Raw genomic sequence first — 17,608 nt, 5'->3', positions numbered from 1 at the left:
TCAGCCCAGTCTTTGCACTGGAGGACAAGCATGAAAGAGCCCCGGCAGGTGTTCCACGCAGCAGGTGTAGCACATGCAAAGGCCCTGTGTTTCATTCCAGGAACTGTGTTGCCAGTGCAAGGAGTGATGGGGGGAGTGATGCAAGACAGGGCGGCGGAGCTCAGCCAGGGCTGGAAGAATGGCTTCTGGGCAGCGCTGACTCCACGGGCCCCTCTTTATCTGGCTCATTCTTACTCATCCTTTAGGCCTCAGCTCGGGGTTTCCTCTTCAGAAGGCCTGGATTGCCCTGTGCACACCGAGTGAAGCCTAATAAGAAAAAGTATCCAGAACTTGGAAATAAGGCAAAGAAGGTGGAACTTCCTTTCAATGCCTCCTGGGGCATTGTTTAAGAAGACCCCCTGAAGGATTGCTTAATTCTATAAGGAGTGTGGCTGCGTTTGGCTTTGCCATTCTGTGTTTGCCTCTCTCCTGTTTTGTAACTTCCTGAGAACTACACACGGACACCCCTTGAGCAGATGCTCTGGCTCCCTCGCACCCCATGAGCTCATGAGGGTGTGGTCGGCATTCCTCAGCATGCTTTCCCCAGAGGTTTGCAGGGCCAGGCGCACAGCAGGAGCTGAAGAAATCCTGGCGAAAGAGCGATCTTGTCTTTTCACCTCCCTGAGCTTCAGTTTTCTTATCTGTGAAATGCACAAGATAGTGCCCATCTTCAGAGGAATAAAGAATTCAAGTCTGGACCCTGTCTGGCATGTGGCGGGCTTCAGTCCTTCTCCCAGGGGCTGGATCCCAAAGGCAGGAAGTGACGTTCTGGTGTTGGGGAGCTCATGGTCTGGCTCAGGGGCAGGCAGGAGGGAGGGTGACTCACTGTGGGGTGGGGGCAGCCAAAGGTAGCTCCAGCTGGTAGCTGGCAGGACTAGGCCGGCTAGAGGAGCAGGATATATCCTTAAAGAGGTCAGGTGGGAGGGTGAGGAAGAGGAGCCTGAAGGCCAGGCTGGGTGTTGGATTCCCCAGAGTCGGTAAGAGGGAGCCACCCCAGGGGCGCCTGCGTGGCTCAGTCATTAAGCATCTGCCTTTGGCTCAGGTCATGATCACAGGGTTCCGGGATCAAGCCCCACATCGGGCTCCCTGCTCAGTTGGATGTCTGCTTCTCCCTCTCCCATCCCCCCTGGTTGTGTTTCCTTTCTTGCCGTGTGTGTGTGTGTGTGTGTGTGTCTCTCTCTGTCAAATAAATAAATCAATAAATCTTAAAAAAAAAAAAAAAAAAGAGGGAGCCACCCCAGGCTAATGAGGGAGGAGGGAGCTGCTAATATTGCTTCAGCCAGAAAGGGAGGCCCATCACCATTGAGCTCCTCTGAGAACCTGGCCTTGGTGTATGGGTGTGAATGTGTGTGTGAGTGTGTGCGTGTGTGTATGTGGGGGGAGGGTGTGATTATGTGTATGGATGTGTGTGAGAGCATGGGTGTGAATGTACAGGAATGTGGATGTGTGTGCAAATGCATGGTGTGGGGGGGTGTGAATTGTGTGGGTCTGAATATGAGCGTGTCTGTATGTGAATGTGTGTGTGAATGCCTGCAAGTGGGGGGGGTTGTGAACATGTGAGCATGTGTGTGTGTGAGTGTGAATATGAGTATGCGGACGGCTGTCTGTCCCATGCTGTTGCAAAGGGTCCTCTGTCTATTCTCCATGTAATCTTCAGTAGAACCCAGAGGGGAAGACTCCATCCCATTTCCCAGTAGCATAAACTGAGGCTCAGACGTGAAGCCACTTGCCCAAGGTCACAGGGTGAAGTCTGTGCAGAGGCCTCGGTAGCCCAGGTGGCAGGAGGAGGAGTGTGGGCGTGGGGGGAGTAGGTCAGGCAGCCTCAGCGGACAGATGATGTCAGAGAAATGGCTTGTCCTGTAGCCTTGGCCTTCCCCGTATTGTGTGCTCTTTTGGTCACTAGGAGGCCATCTCTCCGAGGTGCTCGACAGTGTTCCCAGAGCCCTCACCTGGGGCTGGGCCCCAGAACTATCAGGTTGGGGCAGGCATCTGAAGTCGACGGCGGGGTGGGGGTTGAAGCCCCGGGGGGACAACCTGTCTTTTTTGAGGTGTAATATACACATGGGAAAATGCAGACACGTTAAATGTGCATGGGATGGAATTTTACATCCGCAACCCCCACCCCACCCCACACAGCCCCCACTCAGATGGAGATACAGAGCATCCCATCACCCCAGAAGGCTCCTCAGACTGGTCCCCATTGCTGCCTCCCAATAAGGACAGCTCCCATCCCCCGATCTGTCACCGAGGTTTTGCCTGTTTTCGAACATCTGGGGTGCAAGTCTCTTTTGGAAATCATTTTCCATTTCAAAATCCCATGTTCAGAAAACAAAACCAGGCCATGGTTAAGGGTGGGGGGCAGTAGAGACATGTGATGGTGCCGGGTTGAGCCCCAGGGAAGCTCGAAGCTATGAGGACTGGCCGGTGACCAGGCAGGTGACCGGGGTTGTCCTCATACTCTGATGTTTTGATGGTTGAGACCGCATTTCCTGGCTCCCACCGTCTGTGTCCCCTGCTGCGTCTCCAGCAAACCACCCCCTCCCCCGCACCCTGCACGCCCATCCAGTGCCCACCCACACCCAGGGTGACACCACTTTTTGGACAATGGCCCCTTGAACAGGACAGGCAATCTCTCTCTGCTCCCATGTCTTTATTAAACAGAACATAATCATACTACCTACCTTCTAGGTTTGTTAAAAGGATGGAGTGAATTGATTTTAAATAAGTTAATATTTGTCCAGAGTTTAGGAGACTATCTGATACATTAAAAAGTACTTATGTAAAAATTAAATAAACAAACCTTGGTCAAATTTTGGCTGTTGGGAATTTGCTGGAACACGCAGAGTTTTTCACAGTTGGGTGTTGGAATCTTGCAGAGAAGGCAGAGATTTTCCTGATGATCATGTAAAAGGGGCTGGGGTGGGGGGCCGCAAACGGCCCCTGAGTCCTCATGGGGGGTGGGTGGTGCAGTGGGGTCCTGTGGTTCTCTGCACAACACAGAACCAGACGAGGCACCCGATAAACGCCGACTGCTGGACTGATTTCCTGGCGGGCAGGAAGAGGGTCACTTGGCTCCCATCAACTTTCATTCTGCCTGCCAACCCGCAGCCCTGGAGATCTGGGCCGTGGAGGAGGCAGGGCCCAGGTGCTGCATGAAATACACCCCCCCAAGTCTCCTTGCCCGGACACACTGTCCATCATCCCCCACCCTCTCAGAAAACGCGAGGCACTTCCTCGCCCACGCAGCCTGGATGCTTGCCTTGAACACCCGATCCCAGCCAGCAGCACACAGATTTCCCAGGTTGGGCCCCGAGGGAGGCTGAGGGCTGAGCTCTCTGTCAGTTCTCTGGCCTGGCCTGTGAGGCAGGTGACTTCCCTGAGCCCGGTGGGAGTCTCCTTTGCCTTGGATGCCTGAGATCTCTGATCACAGATCAGGCTCGGGGATGGTCCCATGTGGGCTTGCGGACCCAAGTACAAGTCCCAACTCGACTGCAGGTTTGTTGCATGAGCTCGGCCTGGTGCCCCGAGTCTCCTGCTCCTCCACCTTCCTTCCCTGCCAAATGGGCACAGCCCCTGCTATCTGGCCGCTATGAGAAGTGAATGAGGCAGTAGGATGTGTTGAGGAAGAGCAAGACTCTGGGTTCCAAGCCTCGCTCTGCCAGGGGACTCTTAGCTTCTCTGGACCTCAGTTTACTCATCCACAAAATAGGTATGACAAAGAGCTCCCCCTCATCCGGGGGCTGGAAAGACTAAATGAGGTAACAACTGGGAGGCACCGGTGTGTTTCTCCCCATCTGACCTGGCCAGTGCCAACATGAGAGGTCTCAATTCTTGACTCAGGGGTTAGAAGCTGCCCACTGAGGTCGCACAGCTGGAGCCTGCGTCTCAGCGACAGCCCTCGTTAGCAGTGCGACCCTGCGTAAATTCTACCTCTTCCTTGTGCCTTCCCTATTCATAAGATCAGGAATATTTCCTACCTCCACCGTGAAGATTGAAGCTCAGCAAGGTCAAATGCTGACACACGGTAAGCCCCACTTGTTAATATCATATGACTGTCATTATCTAATTGTCATTAATATTATGAGTATTCCCATGGAGGAAAGGGAAGGAAGCCAACATTTACACAAGCATGATATGCGAGCACTTGCCAAGAATCATCTGGCGAGGATATTCTAGGCCGAGCACCGGACTTCTGCATTCGGTCAGTCAAGGAGGAAGTGAGGTTCCCAGAGGGTGACCCACTTGTGCAAGATCCCACCGGTGGGGAGGGGCGATCAGTCCCAGCTGTGCAACGTCTAGGGCAGGGAGGAAGGACCAACACTTAGTGAAGGCCTGCCACACACCAGGCCTGGGGCTTGGCAGCCCCGGCCCCCTTCAATCTGCACCGGAACCCTGGCTACGGGCACGACTGTCCCCATTGTGTTGACAACACGGTGAGTCTGAGTCTCCGGGAGGAGGCGAGCTGTGTGAACTCTGCAGAGTGGCAGAGCTGGGATTCAAACACGGTTCTGTTGGAATAAGGCTTATGCAGGTGTTTGGGGCATAACCTTCTGCCGACTCCTCTGAGCCAGGGGAAACAAAGTCTTTGTGTCTAGAAAACCCAAGAAAGAGACCCAAACCCCACGGTCTCCAAGCCCCAGGGCCACACGCCAGCCTCTCCCCGGCTCCCGGAGACAGGGGGGCTTGCACGCGTCAAGACAAAGCCACTCAACATCCAGAAGGGTCGTTGTTACCCAGAAATCTTTATTACAAAAATATTTTGCAAGCCAAAAAGTTTAAGTTGCAACTATATACAAAATGGGGCCTGTTTCCTTCCTAGCAGTCTTAAAATAAACTCCCGAAACCACGCTCCTTCTGCAGTGTTGTTTCGCCCTCTTCCTTTTCCTGGGGTTCAATACACAAGGTACGGGAATCTCCAGGCTGCCAGGCCGGAGCTAAAGCCGCACAACTTTCTTGGCCTCATTCCCTTACTCCCCTTCCAAAATTCAAAATAAAATAAAATGAAAATGGCACCAAGAAAACATTCTCTTAAGATTCTGTGTGCATGTGTGTGCGCACACACGCACGCACGCTCAACACATGTGTCTTCTCTGGGCAGAAGCGAGGGAGACTAAGGTTTACAAGCTAACCTTTCGGAATTTGGAAGCGGCCCGAGCCAGGTGGCTGGGCCACTGTGCTCCCAGATGCCGCAGAGAAACTTCGGCTCATCGGGCCAAAACTGCCCACGTGGCCTGCTGGCTCAGCCGATTCCTGGACGCCACCACGTAAAGCGCCAAATCACTGTCCCCAGAGAACTGGGTCCGAGCTGAGCTCCCTGTGTTCCACGTGTGGAACCTGCTGATGGGCAAGGTGCCTCAGCTTCTCCTTCCGATGGCCTGGGACCCCTGGGGCATCGAGTGGCTGGACCCAGGAGTGCAGGAAAGAGGAACCTCTCAGCTCGCAGAATCGGTCGCTTATACGTGAAGACCAAATAAACAGGGCTTGCCACACGTGCTGGCCCTGGGCTTAGCCAGGCCCCCACTCCCCACCAGAAGGGTGGGGTGGGGGGTGAGGGGTAGTAGGTCACAGCATCTGCCCAACCTCCTGGCTGTCTTGGATTTATTCCAGTTTGATCCTGAAAGCGTTTGAGAGCAGAAATAGAAGACTCCGCTAGCAGGGGTTAGCTTGGAGAGCTGGAAAGGGGGCAGTCACTAATGGGCGGGGAAGTAGCCACGCATAGCTTCCCTCCCCTGCATGGCATCCAGTGCCTGTGGAATGGCAGGGAATGGGGGTGGGGTAGGCATCTTTCCTCTCTCCCTCTCGCCCTGTGAAGGACGCAGCCTGGAGAAGTACTGGGCAGGTTTGGGCTTAGCACGCTGGGGGCACGGAAGGCAGCAGTACCGGCCACGTGGCTCGGCTGAGAGCACGGCCACTTTCGTCCCGGAGAGAGAAGGCTAAGCATCTCCACGGAGCAGCCACACCGCAACCTTCCTCCCCATCCTCGGGGCCTGGGTCGTGCAGGAACTCCGTTTCTGCTGTAAGAGGATCCCTCCAGGACCACCAAGCGGTAAACCTTAGGTCACACGAGACCCAACAGGGGACTTCAACACATGACAAAGAGCCAAGATAACGTTGCTGTCGTTTTAAGAAAAAAACAAAACGGAACACCACAGATCAAATTTTCTAACACCTCAGTTTCAAGATTGCACATTTCACATTTCTCAATAATTTACAGGCGTCCACAGCGAGATGTTGCTGAGTTAGTGCTAGCTGGAGGAAGCAAGCTCAGGTCTAGGAAGGAGAGGAGGGGCCACGTGTTGCGTCACGGCTGGGATGATGGGTCCTCAAGGAGTCTCGGAGGGCCGCCAGGAGGAGAAGGATTTTGTTACGCAGTCCTTGGTGGTGGTGGTGGTGGTTGCATGGGAGTTCCTTGGAGGGTCCTCCCCTCCCCCAGGGCCTCCGCCTCCATCAGTCCAGGGATGGGGAGGCTAGGACGTTGGCAGCAATCTCACCAAGTCTTGGGATGTGGGTCCCAGAGGTTTCTTTTTTTTTTTTTTTCCCTCAGCTTCTCCATGGATGGGGCGGTTGGATCTAAAGGGAACATTTCCCCCAAGCCCCAGATGGGTGGTGGTGAAAGGAGGTGGGGTTTTCTCCTCCTCACCCTGGAAGATCAGGCTGCAGAACATCAAGGGGGTTAGTCAGGGTCTCCAAGACCGTGACCAAGACCCACATGTCGTTGGAGACAGGCATGAGGGTTCCTGGATCCCTGGCGGCTCTGGCCAGTTCCCAGATCGGTCCCCCGGCTGGCCCGGCACCATCGGCCTCCATGTGTGGTGATGCTGGGAGGACGGTGGGTGCCCTGGAAATGCTGGAGAGCCAAGTGGGTCGGGGAAACAAGAGCCAGCCTCATCCTGGGGTCCCGGGGCCTGCGCCATCCTGGCCCTCTGGGAACTGGGCTGGCTGTCCCCATCACAGCTGTCCCACATGGGACAGGAAGGCTCGCGAGGACAGACCCTAGAGACGACCACGGTCCCATTCACTTCCTCTGGACCTGGACACTGGCGTACTCCGAGTAGGACGGCTCGGGCTTGGGGGCTGGCTGCTTGGGGGCCCGGTTGAGGTGGACCATGTCCAGGTCCGCGTAGGTGAGGTTGTCCTCAGGCGCAGGCGCCGGGCCGGTCTGAATGCTGGCATACTCTGTGTGGTTGTTGGGCTCGGCGGCCCGAGGCGCAGGCTTCTTCCCCTTGGGCAGGTTCAAGTCTGCATAGGTGATGTCATTGTTGTCCTGGATCTAAATGTGGTGGAGAGACATTCATTCTGGGGCTCCCAGCCACTCATCGGCCTGTTGGCACCAAAGGCTGGATGCTTCTGTCTCCCCTTGGGCCCCACTGGCTCAGCCCTGAGTCATGCCCCATTCTTCTCTGGCCCGGGTTACCTACCTCCAGCTCTACCCTTCCAAGCCCTGCATAGCCTGAAGGAGCTTCCTGAACTCAGCCAGCCGGGTCACTTCACAGCCCTGCCTCAGTGTCCCTCCTCCTGAACCTCATCCTGCCTTTTCAGTGCTCCCTCCTCTGCCTGGTGTCCAACCCCTTTCTCCTCGTCATGAAACCTAATCCGCCTCACACGTTCCAGCACAAGCAGCGCTTTATCCTAAGACCCTGCCTCGGCGGGCTCCAGGGCTCCCGCCCTGTGCCTCCTCCACTCATGACGGCACCCATCCCTCATGACAGAGTCTGTCTGGGGGTTGGAGTAGATGCCGACCCACAGTGGGTGGACACAGTCATTTACTTACTGGTTTCATCAACACATATTACTATGAATTAGAATGCAGGAACCAAGGCCAGCATTGAAGAAGCCCAATCAGTGTTGAAAGGATGGATGGATGGATGGATGGATGGATGGACAGACAGCAATTTCAGCCTCACTCAGGGTGAAGCTGAGATCCGGGAGACAGAGGAGAGCAGTGCATAGGACCCCGGGGAGCAGATGCATTAAGAGGCCTAGGGTTTGCGTCTCACTTGGGCTTTAGTTGAGGGACTTCAGGCAATTCACTTAAACTCTTTGGGCCTTGGTTTCACCATCTATAGAGCAGGGATACAACCGTATTTCCAGAGTCCCTGTGAGGATCACATATGATCCCTCAGGTAAAGCTCTTAGGAGAGAGCCTGGCACCTATCAAGTGACACACGTATGTTCGATAAACATTAGCCATCATCGGCCACCTAGCCAACCCAAAGGTCCCCCACGTGCTCGTCTTGCCACGCACAACTGCTGCCTTCAAATTACTCATCACGCATTACCAGCTCTGCTCCCTCCGCGCTCCTGCCCCGACCGTAGAGGCAGAGGGGGCGACGGCAGCCGCTGGCTGTCGTCGGTGCACAGTGATGACTGCAGAGCTCGACCTCCGAGGGCTTGGAGGCTCCATGCCGTCGCACGGAGCACCTTCTCTAGGCCCCACTCAGCCCGTTGTTGAATTACTTACCCCATTTTACAAGTGAAGCAACTGAGACCCAGAGAGTTTAAATACTTGGGTCAAAGTCACACAGCTGGAAAGGATCCAAAGTCTGTTGGACTCCAGCTGTGGTCACACCACCCAGCCCTTGGGGCTGACCGGGTCAGGAGAGCAGGCCGCAGTGTTGAGGCCAGAAATGCTGCGCTTTTACCAGCCCTGACTCTGAACCACAAATTGTGTCTGAAGCGATGACCAGAGCCGGGAAAATGTCAAGGACAGCTGGTCCTCTCTTGCTCTCGGGTTCAGGGCAGGGCCTGTCTCATTTCAAGAGGTGGAGAAGCCCTCTGCTTCCGAGGTCTGACAACATCAGCCAGCAAGAAGCAGGGCTAGGCTTCTCAGAATCAGGCCAACCAAGTTGCCCGCGCCACTGCATCAGCAGTTTTGAGGAGAAAGCGCCAGAAAGGGAGTACGCCCTTGCACGAGGCATTTAGTAAGCAAACCGCGGACAGCGCCCCCTGGAGTTGTACAGTGGGTGTGCTGGGTCAAGGAGACTGTGATTCTCTCCTGGTTGGGGCAGAGGGAGAGTGTGCACAGAGGACGAGGGGGACATTAGGAATGTCAGGCTCCCCGACTCTCCCCACCACCCCCCAGCCCCTGCCCCGCTCTGGGGAAGGAGTCTTAATTTAGAACAGGAGCTGCAACTCTGGTTGAGGGGAAGGAAATCACACCATCGAGATTCCCAGGAAGGGCATCTCACCAAGGACTGTACCTGGGTTATTTCTCTGGTGTTCTTCTCGGGCTCATGCAACCTAAAAAGGAAAGAGACGCACAGATAAAAATATCCTCCCTATCTCAAGTGCTCATGCAAATCGGTAAGAATAACATTTTCGTTCCATTTCCCATATGGGTGGAGCAAGTCACAACAGCAACACAGGGTTTATCAAATGTTTGGACTGAAGGGTCAGTCTTACTGAGAAGGAATTTTAAGCAATGCACTTATCTTTCTTTCCCCCCGACCCCAACCTACATTTTCTGGCAAGGATTTTAAAAAAAGTTAAAATACCGGGTGCTGGGGAAGGTATGGTGAAACAGACACATTCATACATGGCTGGCGGGAAGGGCAAACCCATATAAGCCTGCTGGGAGGCGGCTTGGCAAAATCGAGAGCTTGGAAGGTGTCCTCATCTTTTGACTCATAAGTGAGCATTTTTGGGGGGGATTCAAAATATAGAAAAAGCGTTAGGCACGGAGGCATTTGTCACAGAGCAGGACAGGGAGGAAGGTTTCTAGTTACAGCTCTGCCAACTGGGACTGGTTTAGGAAATTAGGATAGGTTCATAGATAAAGATTTAAAAGGCTTATGAGGTTGTTTTTTGTTTTTTGTTTTTTGTTTTTTTTTTTACAAATGATTACCTTAAAGTGATAAGTGAAAAGGCAACATTCTCTGTAGTTTGATCTCGATTCTAAAAATGTATGGATAACACGGAAGGAAACATAGTAAAAATGCTAACAGCAGTGGTCTTTGGGAGGATTTTTTTTTTCCCCTCCCTTTTCGTTCCCCTATTTTCTACACGTTCTATATTCTACACATCTAGGTCTTAGCATTAAAAAAAAAAAAAAAGAAAAGAAAAGAGAAGAGAAGGTACAGTGTCCTGGTTAATCAAAGGAGCTGTTCATGCACTTGATTCTGTAATTGAAGGCCGTGGCTTGGCTCACTTCAGGGTCATGGTCAAGGTGGTGAGCACATCGGAGCCACAGTTTTACGGGAGTTGTGTAAATTCTCAGGCCGGCAACTCTGGGGATGTGAGCCTGGATAATGTCAGAAATGAGCAATGGGGCTTGGCAGCAGGGTTATTAATGGATTTGGCACGAGATCTTGGCTCCGAGAGCAGTTCTGGGACATGACAAGCCCCACGTGGCCACAGAAACAGCCCTCTGGGAGCAGGGACACCGGCTGCTAAGGAAGATCACAAAGCTCTATCCACACCCCTTCCAAGGCTCCCCACAGCCTCTGGTTCAAATAAAACCCATCACCCATCAACCCATAGTAAGCCCTGTGCTCTGGCCCCTGTGGACTGCCCCAGGCCCTTTCACTGCCTGATCTTATTTACCCACAGATCTACCCACTGAGTATTTCACAATGGCTACTCAATGAGACATACTTTGCATCAACAACAGCCTGGAAAGCCGCTCTCAACCACTTTTCCTCTTGGTTGACTTTTGTGCTTTCTTTAAGACTTATCTATGGTGTCACTCTCTTGGGAGAGCTTCTCTGACAGCGCTGGGCTGGCTGGGCTGCCCTTCCAGGATACACCTTCAAGCTTCCTTGATTATTTTCCCGCCTGCCGCCTGCCTGCCATGCTTCGTCAGCACATGGGTAGAAGTGCGTAAAAGTGACTTGGAATGAAGACATTCAGACTGCCCCAGGGCCTTTGCACAGGCAGCTTCTGTTTGCTTCACTGCTTCTTTTTCCTCGGATTCTCTTTCAAATAGTCCTTTCTTGGGGAAACCTTCACCGGACTTCAAATTCCATTCTCAGAACACTGGGTTCCTCTTTTCAGAGCAATATTGCAGATGAGACGCAATTATCCATTTTGTTGGGTCTCTCTTTTATCTCTGAGAATGGCACTGCTCTTACCCATCCTTGGGCTCAGGCTAAAGAAATGGAAATCATCCCTGATTCGCTTGTCCTCCTTTACAAACCACGTTAGCCCATCTCAACGCTTGTGGACTTTGCTTCCAAAATCCTTCTCAAACTCAGCTACTCAAGTCTCCTCCACCACCATCCCAGCTCCCTAGGTTCCTGGAGAGCCTCCTCCCTGGTGTCCTGGCTTCTGTTCCCACCCCTCGGCATGCCATTCTCCACATGGAAAAGGTGTAGGTGAGGTCATGTCATTTTCTGCTCAAAACCCTTAACCCCTTGTCACCGTACAGTGAAATCCATCTCCGTATCCAGAATGGCACGCCTGTGTGGTCGGTCCCAGCTCAGTGCTCTAGTCTCCCATTTCTTCCCCTCGCCCGCTCCAGCCCGGCTGCCCTGGCCTCCTCCGTATTCCAACTGCTCCTGCCTTGGGGTCTTGGCACTGGCTGTTCCCTCTGCCTGGCCCACTCTTGTCCCAGATATTCCCGAGGTGAGAGCCTTCCTGTCCTTCAGCTACCTTCTGAATGTCACCTCTGGACACCAGCTTTCCCTGACCGCCTGCTGCAGCCCACACCCTGTTCTGCTCCCTGCCTAGCTCTGTTTTATCCAGCCAGCACCTGTATGACATCGTGTATTAACCTCCCACCCAGCTTGTTTGGTGACCTCCCTCCTGATGGATCATGGGCTCCACACTAAAGCCCTGACACCCGGTAATGGGCTGGGTCACTGTCAGCACACCCTAAGTATTTGTTAAACAAAGAAATGAATGAATGAATGAATGAATGAATGAACATTGAATCAAAAGTGCCACGAGACTAGGATGAGTATCTTTTTTTTTTGCTCTCCTTCGAAACCCCCCAGCTAAAGACCAGGCACTGAGATGGGATCAATTCAGATGAATAAATGAAAGAATCAGAGAAGCCCTAAGTATTCCAAGAATAAACGCAGTGAACGTCTGACAAGTGAACAAACGGCCGACCGAATGAACCCCAGTGCCCAATTAAGGGAGCAGAGACCTATTTTTCTCCCATCTGAGCCGGGGAAGGTTACAGACAATGTTCTACAGTTATGTCCCTAACCCAGGGAGTTAGAGACACCCAGTCCTCCACCAGCCCTGAGACCTGAAGGGCCTCCTGAGCTCAAAGTGGCGGCACCCACCCTCAGCACCCAAAGGTGCTCGGTTGTTATCCACACTCGGTTGTTATCTACCCTCCTGTCCTGGAAAGTGCCTGATCCCAGCCGGCTGCCGGAAGCTGGCCGCTGCATGGGAACCAGCATCCCCGCTCACCAGCTAGTGCTTCGGTTTAGGGAGATGAAAGGGAGCAGGCAATCTCATGGCTCCCTTAGTAGATTCACACTGGAAAAATAAAACCTAGGCGGAAAATGGTTGGCTTCTCTGGGGAAGAAAAAGTAGGCAGTGGGAGGCATGAGAGCAGCGAGCAGCAGCAACGGGCTCCCGTGGCAGGGAAATCTGGGCTGGAGCCCGAGTTCTGGCACTTGCCGGTTGTGGGGCCTTGGGAACGTCACACGACTTCTCTGAGCCTCAGTTTCCTCCGCATACACTGTGACAAGAATAACCTTCCAGAACAGGGGTTCTCAAAGTCTGGGTTGGAAGCGGCAGCATCAGCACCACCTGGGAACGTGTTAGAAACGCAAACCCTGCATCAGAAACTCTGGAGGGGAGAGGGGGAGGCCCCCAGTAATCTGTGTTTTAACAAGCCATCCAGGAGATTCTGCTGCACGCTCGGAGTTTGAGAAGCTCTGTTCAATGAACATGGCGCAAGAGTAAATCAGAGGGTTTATGCTATAATTAAAATTACTGTTGGGCCACTAGAGGAAAAGACGGAGATGGGTTCCCGGGATGCAGAAAGTGCTTGACGGATGGATGTTAGCTGCTGACGCTGTCGTTACTATTACGACATTGTCCCTTCCTTTCGGGAACTTATGTCTAATTGGGAAGTTAAGAGAAGCAAACAACGACAACGATAAAAACAAAATAAAAAAGAACGATCCTCCCATATCTGCGGCCGGGAAGGCACTGAGAAGGAGAGTTTTAGAGATTCGGAAGGGGAAGAGATTGGGGATTGGGGCCATGGTTTGGGATGGCTTTCTTTCATTCCTCGTGCATTTGGTTCATTCCACAAACCTTAACCGAGCACCTGTTCTGTTCCAGGCACAGTGCCAGGTTCAGCAGAACCTGAAGGAAAGGCTCCCTGCCCCTAACGGGGATGGTGGTGGGTGTGGGAGGGTTGCGGGGTGGGTTCCAGCCTAGGGCAGGTCCAGAGGCAGCTGGAATACACGGTGGTTGTCAGTGCAGGGGCACCAGGAGAAGTGCCCGGACGGGACCCTGTCCCTGGAGTGAGTGTGTGTGTGTGTAATGTCTTCGCTGAGCCCAGGGGAAGGGCGGGAGACAAGCAGGTGAAAGGAGGGGTGCCCACTTGAGCTCCCGTGTCACACAACTCCAAGGGGCACTGTTGGCAGAGCCCATGGTGATGCTGCTCCCTGGCAGGGGGGGAACCCTGAGTGGTGCAGGAGCACATCTCAGGGAGAGAGGCCGGCACGTGAGGCCTGGGAGGAGAGCGAGGACATAGCGTGTGGGAGGCTGTGAAGGGCGTGCAGCGTGGCTGAGTCACGGAGTGTGAAGGCTGGGGAGTAGCTGGAAGGGAAACTGTCCAAGTCGGTGGGGGCCAAACTGAGAGGGGCCTGCGGGCCTCAGGGGCGCGGCTGGACACTGTCGAGGGTCGTGGGAGCCACTGAAGGTTTCCAGGCAAAGGACAGGAGTCAAGTTTTGGAGTGTCTGGGTGGCTCTCTCGGTTAAACGTCCGCCTTTGGCTCAGGTCATGATCTCAGGGTCCTGGGATCAAGCCCCACACCACCGGGCTCCCTGCTCAGTGGGGAGCCTGCTTCTCCCTCTCTCTGCCTCTTCCCCAACCCCCACCGCTCATGCTCTCTCAAATAAATAAATAAAATCTTCAAAAACAGCAACAAAAAGAAGAGAAGTCTTGCCCTTGGAAAAGAGTGTACTTGGTGTACACACACACACACACACACACACACACACACACGGCACTCCCATTGCCCCCAACCTGGGGACTGTCCTTGCGTCTGTAATCCATCGGACTGTCCTTGAGTCTGTAATCCATCGGCAAGTCCTCTTGACTTTACATGCAGCATCTGCCCCTTCCTCTGCCATCCTACCCCCTTGGTCCAGGCCACCCACACAGGCTTGGACCCCTGTGGCGACCTCCTCTGGGCCTCCGTGCCGCCTCCGTCACCTCCCACAGCTTGCTCCCCACATGCCGCTCACGGTAGTCCTTTTAAAACACAAGTCAGATCGTCTCCCTCCTATGGCTCCTCGTCCCACTGGGAGTCAAAGCCTGGACCACTGGCCTCCACTCCAGAACCTTAGTTCCTACTCTGCAGTTCTGAAATCCACAAAGCTCTTAAAAAAAAAAAAAAAAAAAAAAAAAAAAGAAAAAGAAAAAAAAGAAAAAAGAAAAAAAGGGAAAGATCTGCACAACCCATTTGTTAGCAAAACCTGACCTGAACCAACATGAAGCTATTTATGGCTTTTATTTATGGCCCATGCGGGGCGTGTCTGTGCAATTTATCTGTTGTTTCCAGGCAGGTCCATTCAAGTGGTAGATTATGGGGTTCTGGATCTCTCCGCTGGGGGCAAATATCGGGGGCTTTCCTTTAAAAGCTGGGAAGTCTGAATTAGTCACAACCTGGCTGCGTGGCCTTGGGCTGCGACCGTGGACCTGCATCTCCCTGGCCTCATCTCCTGCCCTTCCCGTTCCTTCTGCCCCAGCACGCAGGCCTCCTCCTCTCGGCCTCCCGCCTTGGCCATGCTCGCTCTTGCCCAGCAGACACAACCCCCTTCACAGCTCCTTGGCTCAGTCCCTGTTCACGTCCTCTCTTCAGCAGAGGCCCCATCTCCTACCTAAGCTAGTCAGTCAATCTCCGTCCCCCTGCTTTTTAGCAGACCCTCGGCTGCTGGGTCGGCTGCAGACCGGTTTCTACCCTACCTGTCCCGGCATTCCCAGGGCCACCTGCGCCCGGGCTCGCAACACACACAGAATGACAGAAAGGAAGCTCAAATTTCGCAACTTGGATCATAGGGCTGCGTGTGGGGACGGCAGCTTTCTGCCCCCCTCCGAACGGGACTGGCTGAGGGTCTCACTGTTTGCGGACGGCAGACAGGACATCAGAGCCTCCGCATGCCGAAGAAATCCCCTCAAATCCCCTTGCTCTAGACAATTATTAAACACGGCCCTGGCAGAGCCGCTTACACAGGAGAGAAATAGCAAGGCTGCCCTGCATGGCAATGGGGGTCAGTGGGCGTGGATGGTGCTTCACAGTTTGGGGGAGCTGTCAACCGACTACCCACCCAATACAGAGCCCTCCTCGCCCAGCAGCGCACTTACCTCGTAGAAGAAGTGGAGCCCTTGGCTGAAAGAAAAAAGAAACCCAAACCAGTTATTTAACCTAGAAACACACTGTTCTTATGTAACTTTTCGCAGGTGGGGGAGGGGGGAGTGCAAAGGTTTGCCTCTAGGGAGGTTGTGAGGAATTGTTGAAATCACCTCCTCTGAACCACAGGAATCCCCCATGGCCACTCCAGCGGGATGGTCCAGTATCTTCCATCAGGGGGACCAGTGGTCTGGGCCTTCCCACTTTCCCACCTCTGGGGGTTGCCAAGGTCCGATCCCCAAGCAGCCTTCAGTCCAGGAAGGCCCGACTGCCCTGCGTCTGTCTGGCCTCACTTCCATTCGCCAGATACCTTACCTGAGACCCTGTAGGAGCCTGGGTCCCCGTCAGGACACTTCACTGCTGAGGAACAGATTTTAGCAGAGTGAGAGTTGGGGGAGCGGGTGCAAATCCCATGTCTGCCCCCAACTCACTCGCTGTGTGACCTTGGCTGGATCACGTGCCCTCTCTGAGCTTGGATTTCAGCTCTCCAGCTCACAGGACTGGGCTGGACATCCATTTATTTTCATGTCACTACGTCGCAAAAAAGGATCTTAGGCGGGAAGAAAGGATCCATCTGGTTCAGAGAATTTAAACCTATGATAAGGGGCATCCCACAGAGAACCTGCTGGGATTTGACCACTAACTGACCCCCCATCCCACTGTAAAATTGTAATTAAGAGGCAACCTGTACACCTTTGCAAAAGTCACCCTTTGCCAGGCTAGAGCCTTCCACAGCACAAAAATTCTCCCTGCCAGGAGAGCGCCTGGTGCCTGGGCAGGTAGTGGGTTTTTGGGTGAGCGGGTAGCCTTGGGAAGGCTGCATCTCAGCATCCACTGTCTGAATGGAAGCTGATGGGCTGCAGAGTGCCGGGACACCAATCACCAACCATTTTAGACCAGAGACACTGGGTGGTTCTCTAGGATCACACAGCTGGTAAGCAGTAGAGCTGAAATCAGTACATTTCATTGCTGGTATTGAGGTAGAGGATGGGCAGACGCCTCCAGGGACCAATGAGGAGTGAAGGGTCATCTCATTAAGGCAGAGATGATGTGCAGAGTGGTTCTCAGACGTGGTCCCTGGAGACGGACCACATTTGAATCTTGGCTCCACCTCTTAGCAGCTGTGAGGCCCTGGGCAAATTTTATAGCCTCTCCATGCCTCAGTCTGTGCCTCTGTAAAGGCGGGTTAATAAAACCACCGCAGAGGCTTGTGGTGAGAACAGTGTATGGCACATCAGAGCGCTAGTTGTCACTGTCACCAGGGCCTACATCTGAGAGCTGGGCTCTGAGCACAACTAGACCCATCCCTTGAGGGCTGGGCGGCCTTCAGCAGTGTCTGCAGCTCTCCAAGCCCCATCCCTCTTCCGGGCCCAAGCCCACAGTAAGGAGGGTGCATATGCCTGACATGGTGGCCAGGGACGAGCCCCCGAAGAGGGGCTGGGATTTCACTCATGGCCACCATGAATGCCCTCCAAGGGACGGGCTTCTCACTCTCCGGGGGCAGGGGAGCCTGCTTCTCTGCCCTTCCTGTGTGATGAGAAGGCTTGGACATTAGGGGAAAACCACCCGGTAGATTACCTAACAGAAACCTCTTCCAGAGTCCAAAAGGTGGCCGGACTCCAGCCCTCCTGGATGGGGGTGGCTAAGGTTCAGCCAGTACTCATAGCCGAGTCCTGCCAGCCAGTCCAGGAGGGAGGGAAGCTTGGGGAGCAGAGGGGAAGGGGTGCAGAGACGTGTGACTGATGAACACCACACCCATCGGAGCCCAGCCCCGGGGTCCGGCTGCAGAAAGGCAGCTCAGGATAGCGCTCTGCGATCTGTGGCATATGGTGGGTCACAAACAGCATTTTAAAGGGAATTTAGTATAGAATCTGACAGAAAAGAAAATACCAGAGTTCCAATTTTATCTACAGGAGTGTGGTGTGCACCGAGTGGAGACATGAAATGTGTTTCTGTAACTCGTAGTCAAATAAGTTTCAGAAACACTGGCTTAAAATCGTCTCCTCCAAGAGTGGCGAAGAGAG

The 17,608-nt window shown here is 53.7% G+C and overlaps 1 protein-coding gene across 2 annotated transcripts in view; it reads right to left on the bottom strand.

Annotated features, from left to right (window-relative positions):
• Window positions 1–4,762: 4,762 nt before the first annotated feature.
• The window catches only part of LOC131807944 (tyrosine-protein phosphatase non-receptor type substrate 1-like), a 38,464-nt gene continuing 25,618 nt past the window's right edge, over window positions 4,763–17,608 (bottom strand). For both annotated transcript variants that reach the window (XM_059133741.1, XM_059133742.1), the window contains exons 7-9: window positions 15,539–15,563; window positions 9,240–9,279; window positions 4,763–7,309 (exon numbers count right to left, since the gene is read on the bottom strand). In XM_059133741.1, the coding sequence (XP_058989724.1) occupies window positions 7,055–7,309; window positions 9,240–9,279; window positions 15,539–15,563 (320 nt within the window). In that variant the 3' untranslated portion in view covers window positions 4,763–7,054. The remainder of the gene's footprint in view (window positions 7,310–9,239; window positions 9,280–15,538; window positions 15,564–17,608) is intronic.

This window comes from Mustela lutreola, chromosome 9, assembly GCF_030435805.1.
Source record: "Mustela lutreola isolate mMusLut2 chromosome 9, mMusLut2.pri, whole genome shotgun sequence".
Classification (NCBI taxonomy): Eukaryota; Metazoa; Chordata; class Mammalia; order Carnivora; family Mustelidae; genus Mustela; species Mustela lutreola.
This window is presented reverse-complemented; position numbering and strand designations above follow the sequence as displayed.